The sequence below is a fragment of the Heloderma suspectum genome, chromosome 11, assembly GCF_057233095.1.
Source record: "Heloderma suspectum isolate Gila_16-S chromosome 11, 16-S_ref, whole genome shotgun sequence".
Lineage (NCBI taxonomy): Eukaryota > Metazoa > Chordata > Lepidosauria > Squamata > Helodermatidae > Heloderma > Heloderma suspectum.
In genome coordinates, this window is record NC_139468.1 from 22,825,649 (window position 1) to 22,845,091 (window position 19,443).

The 19,443-nt window shown below is 44.3% G+C and overlaps 1 protein-coding gene across 1 annotated transcript in view; it reads right to left on the reverse strand.

Moving 5' to 3' along the window:
• ATP8B4 (ATPase phospholipid transporting 8B4 (putative)) overlaps positions 1 to 5,203 on the reverse strand; it is a 153,737-nt gene extending 148,534 nt beyond the window's left edge. Inside the window, exons 1-2 of the mRNA XM_084817150.1 lie at positions 5,114 to 5,203; positions 1,445 to 1,540 (exon numbers count right to left, since the gene is read on the reverse strand). Of these exons, the coding sequence (XP_084673276.1) occupies positions 1,445 to 1,499 (55 nt within the window). The 5' untranslated portion in view covers positions 1,500 to 1,540; positions 5,114 to 5,203. The remainder of the gene's footprint in view (positions 1 to 1,444; positions 1,541 to 5,113) is intronic.
• Positions 5,204 to 19,443: the final 14,240 nt, after the last annotated feature.

Here is a 19,443-nt window from a genome sequence, read left to right on the forward strand (position 1 = left end):
AAGGAAATTCACAATCCCTGAGGCAGCATGCAGAGGAAATTGGTGCAAAATGCTTATTTGAATGCCTTCATGTTAAACTGACCCCGGGGTGGCCATTTGCTGCTTTGCTCCACGCAGCATATGACTTGGACTAGGCCTGTACAAACATAAATAAATGGCTGTAATAATGTCAGTTTAACATCAAGGCATTCAAATAAGCATTTCCCCCCCAATTTCCTCTTCTGCATATTTTTCTCCCATGGGTGAAAAAGCACGTTAGGGAGGATGATGAACCTACCTGCACACTATGTTCATCATCTAAGGCCCTCCTCAGGTGCCTTCTCCGAGGGGGGCTCGGAAGGTGGCAACAAGTGAGAGGACCTTCTTGGCAGTGGCCCCCCAATTATGGAAGATATGATCTTCCCAATGAGGCCTGTCTGACACCAACATTGTTATCATTTCAGCACCAGGTTAAGACCTTCCCCTTCTCCCAGGCATTTGGCAGCATGTGATGAGATTTTATTCAGGTCCTAAATTTTTCTTATTGTTGATGGTTTAAAATTGTTTTAGATATATGTGTGCCTCTGCGTCTGTTTATGTGTTTGTATGTAAATGGTTTTTAGAATGTATTTTTAAGGTTTTAATTTTTGTAAACCACTGAGAGAACTTTGGCTATTAGGAGGTATAGAAATGCAATGAATGAAATGAAATTTTAAACCTGAAAACAGACTGCTTAAGCAACCTTTCTCTATGTACCCATCTTCCACACAGGGTCTAACTATATGTCACATTAACTGTGCAGCTTGCAAGCAAAATCCTGATGTAAGTTGCACACACCCGCTCTGCCGCCTCATGTGCACATGCTGAAATTAGCAATAGAAAAAAAGTTCCCACTGGCTTCAATAGGAGCCCCCCCCCCATTACTAATTGCAGTTCTGGGGCAATTTCAATCAGGATTGCAGCTGGGGATGGAAAGGTTAAACCACTCCTCTTACCAGAAAAAAATCCATTACAGAAGAAAAGACAGAATAACTGGGTTTGCACAACACACTAACCCACACTCAGTGGTTGAGCGTGGGTTGTTTGTTGAACTGTGGGTTAGCATGTTGTCTGAACCCAAGACATTTTCCACAGGGTGGCTTGTTAACCATGCAATGTGGCATATTTTTCTCAAACAAGCCACCTTGCGAATCCATGGTTTGCTGTTGTATTGTTCAGAGTGGGTTTGAGTGTGGGTTAGCATGTTGTGTGAACAGCCCCAATAGCTACACAATGCCTTTTGGATAGGCGGTGTGAGGAGCCCTCCACCTGGAAGCAACCACTTTTGCAGCATGCAGATTGGTCTCATGGAACTAGGCCAGCCTTCTCCAATCTGGCACCCTCCAGATGTGTTGGGGAAGGCTGATCTAGGCATAAAAGAGAAACCCTTCAATTTCTGTAAAAAAACAAAAAACCCTCCGCTTACCAAAGCAATATTGATGGTTCTGTAGAGACCGCTCTCGGATTGACGAGGACAACATCTTTTATTTTTAAGGATCTCCTAGTTTCCAGAAGGTCCAAACTAAGCAAGGAACAGGAAAGAAAAAATAGTTTTTCTTGGTAGAAAAGCCATCTTTCTGCCTCAGAATAAAAATCACAGTTCTTCCATTTTTGCAATATAAAAACTGAAAGCGCTACTGGATGGATCTAGATCAGTGGCGGCTGGTGATTCCTATTTCGGTGGGGTAGTCAATCCGCTTGGGTTTCAGCCAGAACCAGTCAGAAGTCTAAAGGAGCTATCCATGGCTCTGAACCCCTTTGGGGGGCTGGGATTCAGCAGCATGGCTAGCTCCTTCAGAGTTCTGACTCAAACCCAGAGCAGACCCCACCCCACTGAAATGGGAGCCCCAACCTCCACAGATCTCAATGCAACTCCGCTTATGGTTCTTTGTGTTTAAACCAGAATTGGACAGGACAGCCCTTAGAGAATGCCTTCAAACAGAGGGCTGTCTTCTGGCAGTCTTTCAAATAGAGAACTGTCCTCTGTAAAAGAGAACACATGGCCACCATAGCTGCGTTTGTCCCTTGCACAGATGTCCATCCATTTCACAAACAAGCTACACTGAACTGCAGAGCCACCCTTTGAAAGAGTTTTCAAAACTCCCCATGTTTATGTTTTGTAACCCTTACTAATGGGGTAAGAAATACTCAACTGCCTGGGGTGCATGCGGGATGCAGCTTTTATCATATACTTTGTTTTAAACTGTTTCTTTTCTATTCTTCAATTGACTCAGGAAGTCAACAAACAAAACACACATTACAATGATAACTCAAACAACATTGGAGCACACAGTTCCTGCAGGAATACAACTGCCAGGCCCAAGTAATTACAGGTGAGAGGGAGCAGCTGTCAGCTAAAGCTGACCAGGGGACTGGAAGCAGAGCAATTAACTTGAACTGAAAGATAAAGCACCTGAATTGCCTATGAGGCCACAGGTGTTACAGATGCCTCATTTCAGGGTTTGGGGAGAGGGGCAGCAAAGAGATATCAGGAAGTTATGGGGGGGATTCAAATGCACCTACTCATTTTCCACCCGCCCACTCACTCCATGAAACCATCCACCTTAAAGAGGTCATCTGGTTATACAAAGTAATATGGTGATCTAATGCTGGGCCAGAAGGAGGGGGGTAATTCAGGATGAGCTTAGAACTGAGGCTGCTTGAAAGATGGATTGCTTCCCATTCTGTTCTTGCCTCCCTTTCAAAAAAACCTGACAGACTTATTGGACAAGAATCTTGTGTCACTTTAAAGCCTTCCTCAGTCTGGTGCCCTCCAGATGTGTTGGACTACAACTCCCAGAATCTCCCAGCCAGCATGCTGGCTGAGCGATTCTGGGAGTTGTAGTCCAACACATCTGGAGGGCACCAGACTGGGGGTGACTGCCTTAAAGAGTCACCAATTTATTGTGCCATAATCTTTTGTGAATGAGAGCCCACTTCATCAGATGCATGGAATGTCAGCCTGAGTTGGCAGATACACACAGGCACACATGGGTGTAGGGAGAAGAAAAAATGTTGTATCTCTCTGCCAAATCAGGGTGACATTCCAGGCATATGATGAAGTGGTCTCTGCTCCACAAAAGCTCATGCCATAACATACTTCATTAGATTTTAACGTGCTGCAGGACTCCTCCTTGTTCTAGAAACTTTTGTCTGTCTCCAGTCTAACATACAACGAATTCTTATAGGACCTGGCATTACATTTGCAAAACTGCCTTCATTTTTGTCATTCAAATGAGATTAACAACTTGAGACAGCCATAGAACACGCATAGGCACATCTGAAACAAAGAACACAAGATATACAAGACAACCTGCCCCCAAAGCCGCTCATGTTCAGTGACTTTGTACTAATATTTCACTACTGTGCTGTGATGGGACAACTCAACTTCTCTATGGAAAGGAATGTGTGTGCAAATGCCAAGATAACAATGACAGGCAAGATTTACCTTGCTCACTCAGCAAGGTAACATGGAAGGACTGAGCTGGAGATAGCTATGCTTACAAACTTGTAGTTGTTTAATACCCCTTTAACTGGCATGTCTTTCCTCAAAGAATCTTGGGAATTGTAGTTTGGGAAGCATGCCGAGACTTTTCCATTAAACCTTCCTAGCATTTTTTTTTTACAGAACTACTATTTTCATGGGTCCCCCAAGAAGAAGGAATGACTGTTAAACCACTGTAAGTCGGTAGTAATGTGGCCAGTTGCAAAAGAGGAGAGGACACCTGCCCCTTTAATAGAGTGACAAGTTACACCTGCTGAAATTCCCTCTTCTATAGAACTATTAAAGGGAAAGGAGACCTGTCCTCTCTTACATCTGGCCACCTTCGGTCTGCCTACATCTAATAGTCTTCAGAAGAGCCAAGAAGTAAGACAGGGGCATCATTGGCTGTAGCATATACCAGTGGCAGCTGGTGCTCACTAGGGCTGGTGGGGCGGACGGTAGTGCAGATACTCAGTTTTCTACTGAGAGAGTCAGAAGACAGCAGGAAAAGATCATGTGTGGCGATCAGCAATGGTATGCCGTGCATTGGAGCAAATGTACCTGGTCGGGGGGGGGGGGTTCTGCCACAAATGGGTGGGGGAGAGGCAGAGTGTTGCTGCCCTATTTGCCCCATATATGGAGCCGCCTCTGGTGTACACACACATTTCTTTTGTCGCACTATATCTCTGGTTAAAAAGGTCTTAAAATGCTACAAAACCTGATTGCTTGGGGTGATCATAATCTGTGAACACAGAGGAAGCTGCCCTATACCAAGTCGGACCTTTGGTCCATATAACCCAGAATTTTCAACACTGGCTGGCGGCAATGGCTCCCCAAGGTTTCAGGCAGGAGTCTTTCCTGGCCTTACCTGCAGACGCCAGGGATTCGACCTGGGACATTTTGGATGCAAAACATGTGAACTACCACTAAGCTATCGCCCTTTCCCTGTTATGGGCAATAGACTAGAGACAATGATGCCTGTATCATAGCATTCTTGGGGAAAGGGACCGGGAGGGGGAGGGGTAGTGTCTTTCTCTGGTTTAGATTTCCCACTAAGAAATTAGCTTTTTCCTCCAGCTTTTTGCTTAGCCCCCCACCCCTGCTTAAATGATTTCCTATATCTCAAAATGGATCACCGTCATCAAAACCAGAGAGAGTTCAGAGAGGGGGATTGTTTAGCCATCGCTCTCCCAGCTTTAAAGGCAGAGATAGGGAGAGACTGCAGCTAGGTGGTAGAGCACCTGGCTGGCTTTCATGCAGAAGGCCCTAGGTTTAATCCCTGGCATCTCTGCTTTAAAAAAAAAAAAAATCAGGTAGCAGGTGATGGGAAAGACCTCTGCTTGAGACCTTGGAGGCCAGCTGCCAATCAGAAAACAAGACGGAGCTGGATGGACAAATACTCTGATCTGGTATCAGACAGCTTCTTATGTACCCATCTTAAGGTGAGGGTACTGCTACTTAAAACTATACCAAAAGAAAAAAGACACATCAGGATTGCTCAAAGTAAACTCCTCCTCACAATCCTAGGATGGGAGAACATAAATAACAACAACAACAACAACAACAACAACAACATACCCAGTTCACAATACACACATTTTTGCCACTTACCATTGGAGAGGCATCTGCAAGAAACAATAATCACTTGTCAACAGAGAAGTGGATGCAACTGCAGCAACAGGAAAGTACAATGATGTATGTGAGATAAAAGGCAGATGTGCTGAGCATGGAACGGCAGCTGCTCTCCATGCAGCCGCGGTTGGCACTTGGCTGTTGCTCTCTATGCCACACCTGCTAACCCACAGAGTGTTTCAGGAAGCACAGCCTGGGGGTTTCTTTTGTTTCGACTCTGAGAGTTCACTAGATCTCATGCAACACAACTTCCACGTGGAGCCCAGCAAGAGCACAGGGGGATTAAGCAGCAAAAGGTTCAAGGTGAACCCTGAAAGAAAAAGGCACACATACATCAGGGAAAGGGTCACACCACAACATGCTTATAAGAAAATTCTAGCATGTGCTGAATAGCGTGCTCCCGCTGCACTCACATCCCTCCCTCCCCCAGAGAAGACGGACCTAGAAGAATTATAAGTAGGGACAATTGCAGTAATGATGTGCAACAAACCAACTGAAACGCTAACCTTTTTCCTGGCACTAAAAACGGACATCAAAGTATTGGTACTGTTTTCATTCATTCATTCATTCATTCCATTTATATCCCACATTTTTTCTACCTTAAGGAACCCCAGGCGGCATACATAATTCTCCTCTTCCTCCATTTTATCCTCACAACAACAACCCTGTGAGGTTGGTTGGGCTGAGAGTCTGTGATGGGCCCAAAGTCACCCAGTGAGCTTCCATGGCCAAGTGGGGACTAGAACCTGGATCTCCCGACTTCCAGTCCAACACTGCAGCCGCTACACCACACTGACTCTGAATGGTTTTCAGCCATTCTCTCAAACCTGGATTTAACAGTCCTGTTAATTCTGTTGCAAGCCCACTGGTAAGAGAAAATTCTGCTGAAGGATGAAGAAATGGCAGCTGTCTACATTGCAAGAGGAGCATTCACCTATGCTTGCCATGTTGATGACATAGAACACTAACCCTAGGGTGGCCATCTGTCCATCTCACTGTGGTGAGAGGTAATGTATTGATATTTAAATTATCGTGTGTGCACACGCACGCACACACACTAATTAGCACATGCAAATTTTATTCAAATTGCCATTATCTTTTGCCCTCCTTTTTGTAGGTTCATAACTCAGTTATTGCCTATGACATGCCAGAGCCGTAAAATGGAAGGAAAAGAGAAGATGTTGCTTCTTGCTAGCTGTGTTGAAGGGTGCTTCCAGAAATGATACTATATTTTTTATTTATATTCATTTATATCCCACCTTTTTTCCTCTTGCAAAGAACTCAAGGTGGCTTACATGGTCCTCCTTCTCTCCATTTTATCCTCACAACAACCCTGTGAGGTGGCCCAAAGTCACCCAATACTAACTGCTATACCACACTGGCTCTCCAGTTGTGCCTTGCCCTGGATAAAAGGGTAAGCTTGGATTATTAGTTGCCCACAGCTATACTGAAAACCACAACACAAAAGAGATACTGGCTTGTCCCAGCTTGAGAGGCATTGCTGATAACTGCCCCCAAGAACTCATGAGGATACAGTGGTCATAGCTCTGCTCTGGTGAGACGTCTCCCAAATCCTGAGAACATAAGAACCATGCTGAATCAGACCTGAATCTCCCATCATCCAGCTTCACCAGATCACCCTGAGGACTAGTATTACAAGACAAGGAGACATTACCCTCAGGTACTGCTTGTGGGCTTCCCAGAGGTACCTGGTTGGCTGCTGTGGGAACCAAATGCTGAACTACATAGGTCAGCCTTCCCCAACCTGGTCCCCTCCAGACATGTTGGACTGCAACCATTCCATGCAACTCCCATCCAGTGGATGCTGGTGGCGCCAATGCAGTGTGTGTGGGGGTGAATCCACTCTGGGTTTCAGTCAGAACTCTACTTCAGCTTCCACACCTTGGACAACTCCTTTAGAGTTCTGACTGGTTCTGACTGAAACCCAGAGCAGATTCACCACCCCACTGACATCAGAACCATCAGCATCCACTGCTCCCATCATTCCAGTGTCCATGTGGACTGGGAATTATGAGAGTTGGTCCAACACATCTGAACGGCACCAGGTTGGGAAAGACTAAGATTGGCCTTTGGTCTGATCCAGCATGGTTCTTCTTACATATATTTGTAAAGAAAGCAAACATTACAGAAATGCCATATGTCTCCACTGCTCTCTCCTCCAAAGGAGACTGAACTTCAGTGGTTCTGCTCTGGAAGTTTTCACTGCCCAGGAAAGTAAGAAGTGAACAACTGTAAGACTGGATCTATTTTCCTCTCTGTGTGTTTGTGGCTGGGTGAGTGTCTTTGTGTGTTCAGGCGTGTGAATTTGTGTTTGAAGTGTATGCTTTTTCATGCCCCATTTTAGATGCTGTTCTTTAGAAACAAATAACCAAACAACCATATTTTTGTGGTTTACGCTAGCCAGTTCACATTAAGCCTAGTACATAGAGTGGTATTGCTATTTGGAATGGTCCTAGTTCCACAAAATTGGGACCTACATAAAATTGCTGCCAGATGTAAATACTCAGATTATTACCTCACTCTATTGGCACAGCCAAAACTTGATTCCTTGTGCGGTCAATAAAAGTCACATTAGAATATTGCCATTATTAAATCTTAATACAAAGTTTCAGAAAGTATTTATGAAAGCTATTCAAGTAGACGCTGTCCTCTTCAGTTGGGTTGGGATGTGCTACCTCATGCCCTGATCCTATGGAAGAAAGAAAAATCCCATCAAAAGAAAGTCCCATTGAGATGTACTTCCAAGCAAATGTGCATAGAATTGAATTCTGTGCCTACTGAATTCAGTGAGACATACTTCTGAGTAAATATGCATAAGAGATTGCACTGATAAAAGTACTCTTGAAATAAATCTCAGTTGATGAATATGAAAGATTGCTTCCTTTCTTGGTAGGTTTTGTTGTCACTGAGAAAAGCGAACAGAGCGAAAAGAGATTCCTCATCAGATATGGGTTGTTTTTCTAATCTTGATGCAAATTATAAAGCAAAACAAGTGTATGGCTTTATTTTCATCCAGAAAGATCATTAGCAAATTACAGTTTATACCAGGAATTGTGTATCTAAGATTTTGAGTGGAGAAGGGCATGCACATTTTAATAGTTGCTCTTATGGACACTTGATGCAAAAAGTTAGTTTTCCTTCTCCCCCTCCATCCTCCATCTAATGCAGGGGTCAACAAACTTTTAGGACCCATGGGCACATTTGGGAATTTGAGACCGTGCTGTGGGTACCACCACAAAATGTCTAATCAGCGGGTCACCGCTTTGGTGTCTACCTTTCATATCTATGGATCTTAGGCTGAGTCTTATTCAGAAAAAAACATTTGTTTCGTGTCTATTGGAAACCGCAATTTCTCTTTAATAAGGGATTGTCTAATTTGGCTAATTGCTGATGGTGCAATACAGCTAATGCTTGTTTGAACTATCTGTTTTGGCAATGTCCAGTACTTGCTTCTTTGGGGGAGGAGGTTATTACACAGATAAATTTTGTACTGGAACAGTCATTAATATTCACTGAGGTACATGCTCTTTTACATTATTTACCCGCTTCATGGAAATTAACAAATACAAATTGCTAGTGCAAATGGATTCTCTGCACCCTTTTGACAGTTAAAAGACTGATATTACAACAATGGAAGGATAAACAGTCACCTCCCATAAGCAATGGATTGAGGACCTTACAACGCTTTCAATATTTGAACGGGTGTCAAATAGATCCCATCTTCAAATAGATACTCATTTGGATATTTGGTCCATTTTTGTTGGAACCTATGTATAATTGCTAGAAAGTTGTAGGCATTTCATACAAATCCATGTATGCATATTTAAAAAGAGGGGCAAATTAATTTTAAAATTTGGGGGGGGTGCCCATGGGCACCACTTTGGGGATCCATTCATGGGTGCCATTAGAGGTGCCCACAGGCATTATGGTGGCTGAGAGCACCTAGTTAGGGACCCCTGATTCAATGAGCTTACGAAAAAGGCATCTCACCATACTGCAGAAGACTGTGACCAGGGGCTTTTCTAAATAAGACTTTCTATCACCATTTTATCAGGCATCTGCTTCCAGATTCTTTGTGAGATTAAAATTGGCTCCTTTGCACATGTTCTTTTCCCAGGGGTTTTCTTTCTCTGCTTTTCTATATGTTCCATTACACAACCACTAGGTGGTGCTGTGGTATAGCAGAATTGCACAAATACACTAGGGTTTCATGCTGTCATTCATGGATATACCAGACATTCCTCATTAGGAACACACACATGCTAAAATGGTTCCAAACTATAAGAGAGGCCCTGGAGGAGGATGACATTGTTTAAAGCACCTGCAAACTGTTATGAGTGAGGAATCAGAAGTGCCTAATAAACGCCTCGTGTAGAAAGGCTCCAGGAAACCTGTGTACCTGCTTGTTCAGTCTGGTACCCAAGTGCTACTGTTGATGAGCAACAGTTCTTATGGTACTTTTTCTGTAAACCAGAATTGGACAAGACAGCCCTTCAAATAGAGAGGCTGGTCCTCTGACACACCTTCAAACAGAGAACTGTCCTCTGAAAAAGAAGACACATGGCCACCCTACCAAATGTGCTTTTCCGAAAGAAAGAAAGAAAGAAAGAAAGAGCGAGCCTCTATTGGTGTAAGCTAACACAGGTGCAAGGAAATAATCCAAAGCAGAAATATTAAGAGTACAGGAGAAAATAAAAAAAGCTGCAGTGCCAAGAGATGTTTCAGGACTAACAGTAGACTTGCAAATGAACCAGATATTTTCAGAATGGCATTTAATTAGGGTGGCAAGGGCTAACACTGTTTGGTCTGCGTGCGCAAATCCAATCACATCGCAAAACTGGGAGGTGGCTGTTTTTGCAGTAAGAAGCGAGGCTTTGGTGAGGGGACACAGAGCACTGCATTGTCTTCATTATCAAAGATGGAAAAACTGGAGCCCGTCTGGAAAAGAGCAACGACATGTGTGCTGAAAGGGAATGATTTATTAGCTGAAGGGAATCAAATCAGTTAAAGTGTGTATTTTGGCTAACCATCAATAAGGGTGGAGATGCAATAAGTGTTGTAGGGTCAAGTGATATCGCTAAGACTAGGGGACGTCTTTTTTATTTTTTAGTGGGGGCGGGGAGCAACCCACAAAGAAGAAGAACAATTTCTGGCTTCAAAACTCCTATGCTGTTGAATAATGCCTATGGAATTTGGTGCAAATTAGAAGTAAAGTGGAAGAAATTCTGCTTCTCATGTTTTTGGAAAGAAGCTGAGCTGTATAGGTTAATAAATCTTTTCCCCTATCATTTCTGTATTCCAAACATATGTACTACAAAGGTACTGAGATAGAGCAGTGCAGAGGCAAAAAGAGGAGCCAACCAAAAGGATAAGAATCTCCAGCAGAGGCTCTCTGGGACAGACAGAGCTTTAGGGAAGCTTTCCTCAACTTCCAATAACTGAAATGCATTTTGTTTAAGTAAAACTGGAGGTGCCACTTCCTCCTTACACCCAAGGAATGTCCTGCTATATTTCTCTCTGTCAGAGCTGGGCGATGGACAGTGGTCTGAGGTGAGCCAGGAGCAAGAATTTAGGAGTCATGTGACCAGCCAGGACTCAGGACCGACAAACAAGTCAGAACCGGAGGGCAAAGCAAGGAGTGAGCTGGAAGTGAAGACGAAGGAATAACTCCAAATACAGGTACACACCAAAGTGCAGAAAGACCTTGTCGTCAGGACAAGGCTGAACTGGAACAGGAAGCCATCTTACACCCCTTCCTGTCCAGGAGGATCCAATAGCCAGCCTGGGTGGGCGGAGTCAGTCTCAGGCCTAAAGGTATTTCACTGAGAAGCTATCACCTGCATTTGATGATTCACTACATAGGGGAGCTGTATTCTGACCATGCAGTTCAGAACACTGAGCTGCTTTTCTGAACATGCTTCCTGGTTGGTTGGTTGGTTGGTTGGTTGGTTGGATGCCCAGAGCTGTGACTCATACAGAGACACAACGGACAGCCTTCTCTGAAGGCAGGCATCTGATGCAATCACACCTGATAGACAGTTGCAGAAGAACCCGCCCCAGCAGAGCCTTATGGAAGGAGGCACGCCAGAGCAGGGAGTTGTGCAGAGACACAATATGCGGCCTTTTACTGCATCGCTCCATCAGGGGATGTTGAATGAATCGAACATACCCAATGCATAGGTGCAAAAGAATGACCCACCCCCTCCAGAGCCTGATTGCAAAGAGTCGCAACTCACGCAGCAAGCAATCTCCTCTGAAAGAAGGGATGGACTGATCAGTCTACCTCCAGCCTGTGTCAGTTTTGCTCCTGTTAAGTCTTCACTGTTTTCATCCCATTTTCTGCATTAAAAAAAAATCCACTCAAAAATGTGTATTTAAATATGAATGTATTTTCTCACAAAATATACTTTTCTAAACATATTTTCACTCAAAATACTCATGTTTATAGGCATTTGGTACACTTTTTGAGCTGAGAACTGTGTCTAGAGGCACTGTTAGCAGTATCAGGATTGATTAAATACTCCAAATTTTTCTTTTTTTTCTTTCTTCTTAATGGATTTTCCACACTAAGAAAAACAGCAGAAGCAGCAGTAGGGAAAAACAGGAGAGTTACAAGCAGAAGACAACATCTGGACCCCCCACATCCCATAACATTCTGCGAATGAGGCAGGATGATGGCACAATAAATGCCTCATCTGGAAGCATCCTAAGTGTCAGGACACACGAACAGTCTGCTTTCCGTCAGGCTTGTTCATTTCTTTGTTTGCTTAATTCTGCATAGTTAGAGGAATCCATCCATGAAGCCTTCCCAGTTCCCAAAATCAAGGAATTCATAACGTAAGAAGATCAAACTAAAGGCCTATCTACCCCAGCATTCTGTTCCCACAGAAACCAACCAGATGCCTATGGGAAGCCCACAAGCAGAACATCAGTGCAACAGCACCTCCCCACCCATGTTCCTCAGCAACTGGTACTGAAATGCATGCTGCCTTTGATTCTGGAGATCTCATGTAGCCATCATCACTAGTAGCCATTGATAGCCTTCTCCTCTGTGAATTTGTCTAATCCCTTTTTAAAGCCATCCAAGTTGGTGGCCATCACTACATCTTTTGGTAGTGAGATCTTCTATAGTTTAACTATGCACGGTGTGAAGAAGTCCTTCCTTTAATCTATGCTGAATCTCCCACCATTGAGCTCTATGGGTTGACGCTGGGTTCTAGTATTATGAAAAAGGGGAAAAAACTTCTCCCTACCCACCTTCAACACACCGTGCAAATGTTTACCTATCATGTCCCCACCACTTACACACCCCTTTTTTCTAAGCTAAAGAGCCCCACACATTGTAACCTTTTCTCATAGGGGAGTTGCTTCAGCCCCTTGATCAGTTTGGTTGCCCTTTCCTGCTTCTTTTCCACCTCACTTTTCTCCATACAATGACTGTTCCTACAGACCACAGAAGGCACATGGTTCCCACACACACTCCCCCTAGCACAAGGACAACACCTACACAAACAATAAAATAATCCAGTCTGGAATTTGTTCACATTGTCCTGATTATTATGATGCTAACCATGCATGCTTGGTCATGGAGTTTAAGTCAATAGGACCACCCCCTCTGCTTTTACAGTAGTGCTTTATGGAAACCATGTGTTTGGCACTTGGTATAACAAACTGCAAACAAAAACACAAACAAGAAAACAGTGATTGCTAAGGCAGGCTGCCACCCTCTTTCCTGGCAAGGCAGTTGTGCCTTTCACAGCTGCATGGCAACCAGACATCCAGCAAGTGAAGAACACATTTTGTAGCCTAGAGGAGGGAACCGCTTGAAGGGTACAATTTGCAGTGGAGATACTGCAACGGGGAGAGGGGTAAGCACTCTACCTGCCGCTAGGGTAACATCCTTCATGTTACTGAGAAGTCCAATTTAAAATTAAATAATTTTGAAAAACCACCCCAGGCCCACAGCTTTCTTACACACATTTGCACGTAATATGTAGTTAGCCTTTCTAAACCCAATCCTGCGGACATGTTTAAAGAGCTGGGTGTAGCACATATATGTGTGTGTGTGTGTGTGTGTGTGTGTATGTATATATATATATATATATATATATATATATATATTCAATTTATAACCCACCTATATATAAATACTCTAGGCAGCGTACAAAGTTAAAAACAATTTAACAAAAACCCAACAATAAAAACAACACAGCATAAAAACAGTATACATAAGTCAACAACGACGAATGAGAGCTCTAAAAAGGGAAGGCCTGCTGGAACAACAGAACGTTTGACTCCTGCTTTAAAATCTTCAATGAGGTCAGCGGGCACATTTCAACCAGCACATCATTCCACAACTCAGGGGCAGCAAAGAAAAAGGTCCTCTTGCGTGTGGCTGCCAGTCTCACATGAGGCAGCCGCAGCAGATATCTTTTGGACTATGCCTGTAACAGCAGCTCATGGGGATAAATCTGGCAGGCAGTTTCTCCTGGCACAAGCGTGTGCACCAGGTTTGGGAGTGGGGGGCTTAGGGTAGTTGTCCAACAATGTCTACCTCTGACACCAGCTCTGCCTGGCACAGAGATATAGGGTAGGTCACCTGCTAGATTTCTGTGTCACAAGCAGCTGTTAAAAGGCACAACAGGGGTGGTGGTGGAAAAGGCAGCAGCCCTCTGGGTAGGCAGAAGGGCACTGGGGGCTCAAACTCACATCTTCTGCTTCCCCATTCCACACCCTCTGCAGGGAGCCACTGGAGGTTGCCACTGTCAGAGGTTCCCTTTGTTGCACATGCCTGGATGTCCTGCTGTGGCTGGATCAGGATCAGCATTAGGTTAACCTAAGAGGCAACCCAAAAGGAAATCAATAAGCAGGCAATGGTCAAAGGCAGGGCTTTACCAGGCAAGAGTTCCAAAAAAGAGGTCCGAAGAGCAGCCAAGGTCAAAACACATTGATAAGCAGTCAGGTACAATATGCAGTCCAAGAAGCAGGGTCAAGCAGGAATCCAAGGTCAGTAGCAGAAAGGTTCAGTCACAGAGCCCAGTCAAAGATACACAACACTAGAGCTGGTAGAAGGCATTATTTCCAGCAATGGCTAGCCTGATACTGCGGGATTATATTGCCAGAGCTCCTTGAGCCCCACCCAGGGCTCAACTGCAGTTCATGACAGGCCTTGCTCCCAAGGAGTCTCTTCCTCTTGAGGAGTCCTTCTTTCTATTCAAGCACTTCTCCTTAAAAGACCCTACCGGCCTGCCTCTTGAGGCAACAACGCTCTTGGGGGTTAGGTGGTCACCCAGCTGCTGCCTCAGAGGTGGGGATGGAACCATAATCGCCTCCCATGAAGGATCAGGTTCCCCCAGGTCTCCTCCCATGGGTGGCACCTTGGTGCTGTCCATCTCTGGGAGCTCTAGCTCCTTCCCACAGGAGGATACCTCCAGCTGGGGCGTGACACTGAACTTCCCTTGGCTGCTTGTCAAAAGAGTCTTTTTGCTGCCTGGGTGGGTCTTGAACCCTTTGTCCCAGAAGGGCTAAATGTATTCTCTGCAGGAGTCCTGTGGGTCCTGAGTTGTGCAGGTTTTCCTTGCTTCCCTTTGTGTGTTGTGTGCGTAAATGGTGCTTGTGAGTAGCATAAGAGCATTTGAAACCCTGCCTGGAAGGATACGTGGGGATATTCAGTGGCAGAGTCATTGCTGGCTGTGCCACTGGGGCTGAAGCAGAGGGGGTTGTGTGTGCTGTGTGCATGGTGATGCAGGGCTGTGTGCTGGGGCATGTTGACAGCCCCTGTGTGTGGGCAGCATGTGGGTGTCATCACCAGCGTAGGCCCTGATTGGTGGGCACTGGTAGCAGGGTGTAGTTAGGACTGGATCTTAGGGCCAAAGTTCAGGGCCCTGCAATGCAGCCCCCCCCCCCAAATAACCACCCAGAGAGCAGCAGGTGATGAGGGCATCTGGGACACAAAGCAAACTCCATTTTACTGTTGTCGTCTTGATGGTGCTAGGATTTAAGCGAGCGTAGGGCTCAGTCTCATGCATGTTTAGACAGAAACATGTCCTACATCTCCCAGCGTTCCCCAGCCAGCCCTGCTGTAGGACTTTTTTCTGTCTGAACATGCATAGGATTGCACCCTTAAAATGCAAAAGTGCACATGCCCAGAGTATTTCTTTTTTTATCAGAGTTGGCAAACATTCTAACATATAAAGAATGCAGAAGCAGTTGTAAAACATGGAATGGTGATTTGGGGGGAAAGAGAAAAGTTAAGTGTATATTTCACAACTGAAGTAATATACATGGGGGTGGGTCCCCAGAAGTCCAGGGCTGAAAATTAACTAGCTGCACCACTAACTGCTGGACTATGTCTGCCAGTTTTGTCATTTGTACTTGTGTCTTTTTCATAGTATCCTAGAATAGGAGAGTTGGAAGGGGCCTACAAGGCCATCGAGCCCAACCCCCTGCTCAATGCAGGAATCCAAGTCAGAGCATCCCCGACAGATGGCTGTCCAGCCTCATCTTGAATGCCTCCATTGTGGGAGAGCCCACCACCTCCCTAGGTCATTGGTTCCATTGGTTCCTCCCCTCCTCGGTTCTGCATGCATTGGATAGGCATACCTCCAGTCCCAGTGTAATGCGGTATAGGATTGCTCCGTAAGTGACCAAAAACAACAATAAATCTTTATGAAGAGGCTGAAATGGTAGAGATCTTGAGTACAATCAGAGAACTGACTGTATTATATATAGTTGATTTCAGACACAACCTATCGCAAAGCAGCAAGAAGAATGCTGAATTAGATTTTATTTCTTCAACAGAAACTGCTCCCTTTAAAATCGCCTCTCTCCAAGGAGATAAATATTCATCACTGATGTTCAGCTGCCATCTAGTGGGTATTCAGAAGACTTAAAATTTTTAAATTATTATTATTTATGACAAGAAAGATGGATGATGGCTGCTAGCTTAAATACCTTTTAATAAACATTAGACAAATTCAAGCAGGATGAATCTAGCCATAGTTATTGGCTAGAATATCTCAATGGAACTTCCACACTGAAAGGCAGTATACCTGTGAAAATAAGATGCAAACAGAGGGTAGCTTTCATGCCTTATTTGTGAGGTTCCCCCATTGGCATCTATCTGTTGGTTGGTTTTGGAAAAAGAATGCTACACTAGACAGATCTTTGGTCTGATCTAGATAGGGAATTATTCTGGCTGACGTGGGCACCCACTGTTTAAACCTTCCTAATGTGGTTGTTTGGCAATTTGAAGCAAGTTTTTAACCAGCCATATCTACCATTCACAGTCTGGAACACACCACAGCCACAGATGGAGCCAGACACATATCTCTTGGAGCAAATTCCATAGGGTAGGGGCCATCACATAGAAGACCTTATCTCTAGTGCCCACCAACATTACTGGTCTAAGAGCGCAATCCTATCTATGTTTAGACAGAAAAAAGTTCTGGCTGGGGAATGCTGGGAGTTGTAAGACCTTTTTTTCTGTCTAAACATGCATAGGTTTGTGCCTTTAGTAGAGGGCCAGTAAGTAAGAGCCTTTCTACAAGAAGCTTTTATTGTGAGCTCATGATTGCTCACTCATGGTAGTTTGCAGGTCCTTCACACAACATCATTATCCTCCAGGACTTCCACTGTGCTTTGCAACCTTTATCACATGTTTTGTTTTCCTAACAAGGAAAGTCTGGTATTATTTAGAAATGGTGGAATGAGAGGGTCATGTAATTGTGCAATTCTGCGATATCACAGCGCCATCTAGTAGTAGTTTAATGAAACATAGAAAGGCAGAGAAAGAAAGCCCCTGGAAAAAAGCACATGTAAATCCCGCAAAGAATTCAGAAGCAGAAGCCTCAGTAATGGTGTGGGAGAGCCTCATGTAGAAATGCCCTAAAGCTTTTGAAAATTATATTCAAGCAGGGGCAGGTTCACATGGGTGTAGGCTGTCCTTCAAATAACCTGGACCCAAAACGTTTAGGGCTTTAATGGTCAACCCCAACACTTTGAATTGGGTCCTGAAACACACTGGCAACCAGCACAGCTAGTAAGGAATTGATGTAATACGATTCGAACATTTATAGCCCCAATAAGGTCATTTTGTACCAGCTGAAGTTTCTGAGTTATAGGGGTGCCTTTTAAAAACAATAATGCCTGCACATGTCTTCTGCCTCCTGTGAGTCTCTAGAAGTAAAGCCTCTGATGAGGCTGGGGTGGGGGACAGAGATAAAGCTTAATTGTAATGCACATGTAAAGGAATGCACTCCAACACTAAGGCACACATTACACCTCATCATTTCACAAGCCATTGATTGCAAAGTTCATCTTGAACAGCTATTTATTTATTTACAATATTTATATGCCATTCCACATCATTGGAGCAGTGAATGACAACAAGAAAATAAAAACCATATTAAAACAATTAAAATATTTTTAAAAACAAATTCTGAACTTAATAAACTGCGGCTAGTCACTAAAGGGAGGCCTCTCGAAATAACTATGTCTTTAGGAGGCGCTGAAAGCAACACAACGTTGGCGCCTGCCTGACTTCCAAAGGTAGGGAGTTCCACAGGAAGGGGGCCACCACACTGAAGGCTCTTTTCCTGGTGGACTCCAGCCAGGCCATGGGTCCATGTGGAACCACCAGGGACATGACTTCTGTTGACCTCAGTGAACGAGCAGGTTAGCAAAAAAAAAAAAAGCACTCCCTCAGGTATCCTGGTCCCAAGTTGTTTAGGGCTTTGTGTTGTTGTTGTTGTTGTTCAGTCGTTAAGTCGTGTCCAACTCTTCGTGACCCCATGGACCATAGCATGCCAGGCCTTCCTGTCCTCCGCTCTCTGCCGGAGTGTGCTCAAATTCATATTCATTGCATCGGTGATGCTATCTAGCCATCTCATCCTCTGCCGTCCCCTTCTCCTTTTGCCATCAATCTTATACCTTAAACTTGGCCCAGTAGCATATAGGTATCCAGTGCCATTCCCTCAGCAAAGGAGTTACATGCTGTTAACATATTACAGGATAATTATGGGGTTGTTAACATGTTATAGGATAATTATGGGGTTGTTTTCCTAATATATCTTTAAAATGTGGATTTGCTTATATGTAGCTATATACATGTAAATTTGCATATGCAAATTTTATGCAAATCTATACCTTCCTCTGTTTGGGTGATGCAAAGTGGCCACCCTTCCTTCCACCACCCACTCCTGGCCTAATTACTTACCTATGATTTGGGGGGGATCGCAGCTAAAAGTTATTTTAGTTTGGACTATGTTTTGGACTACCACTCCCATAACCCTTGGTTATTGGCTGTCCTAGCTGGGGCAGATGATAGTTGTAGTCCAAAACATCAGGAGGGCACCAGGTTACCTACCCGTAGGTGAGTCTGACTGGCCACAGCTCTCAAAGGATTCAGGCTGAGATCTTTCCAAGCCCTGTTACCCGATTCTTTTACCTGGAGGGTAAACTTTCTGCATACAAAACATATACTATATCGCTGAAGCTACCTTAGAGCGATCCCCTGCACATACTGTGTACAGCCAGACAGGTATGTTTAGAATAGAAAGCAAGCTCATGTCTGCCCTCTGCGGACAGAAAGGAGGAGACGTTCCACTGACATCCCTGGAAGTGCCTTGGAGGAAGAGAAATGCTCTCTTTTCTTTTCTTTTCTTTTCTAGTCTCCCACAAAACCAGCCCTGCTGTTTTACTCTGCATGCCTGCAAGAGCAGATTATGCAGAGAGAAAAAGAGCATTGTAACCAACAGCATCTTTGCTACAACTGTCCTTTGCAGTAACAGCAGCAGCAACATAAAACACCGTATATGTACATACAGCTTCACAAAACATAAGAGGGCAGATTCCTGCGCAAAGGTGATTGCGGAAGGAAGTTAAACAAGGATCCGTGAAATTAAAAAGGGGTCCTGATGATTTCATATGATTTTTAAAGGGGAGATTCCCCAAACCACCATCCAATCACAGAGCACATCTGCCTCCATGGACTCAACCAGAAAAATCACGGATCCGCCACTCATGGGCACAGCCACGGCACAAAAACAGGGATCCAAGGCAGGGAACCCCAGAGATCCTCATGATTTTTACAAGAAATCATAGACTCATAGAATAGTAGGGTTGGATACCCCCAGACACCATTGTATCACAGAGCACATTTGTCTCCACAGACTGAACCAGAAAAACTGCAGATCCGCCACTCATGGGCACAGGCATGGCACAAAAACATGGACTGAAATTTTATATGGGATCCACATGAAACCATGGTCAGATCATAGATCACATGG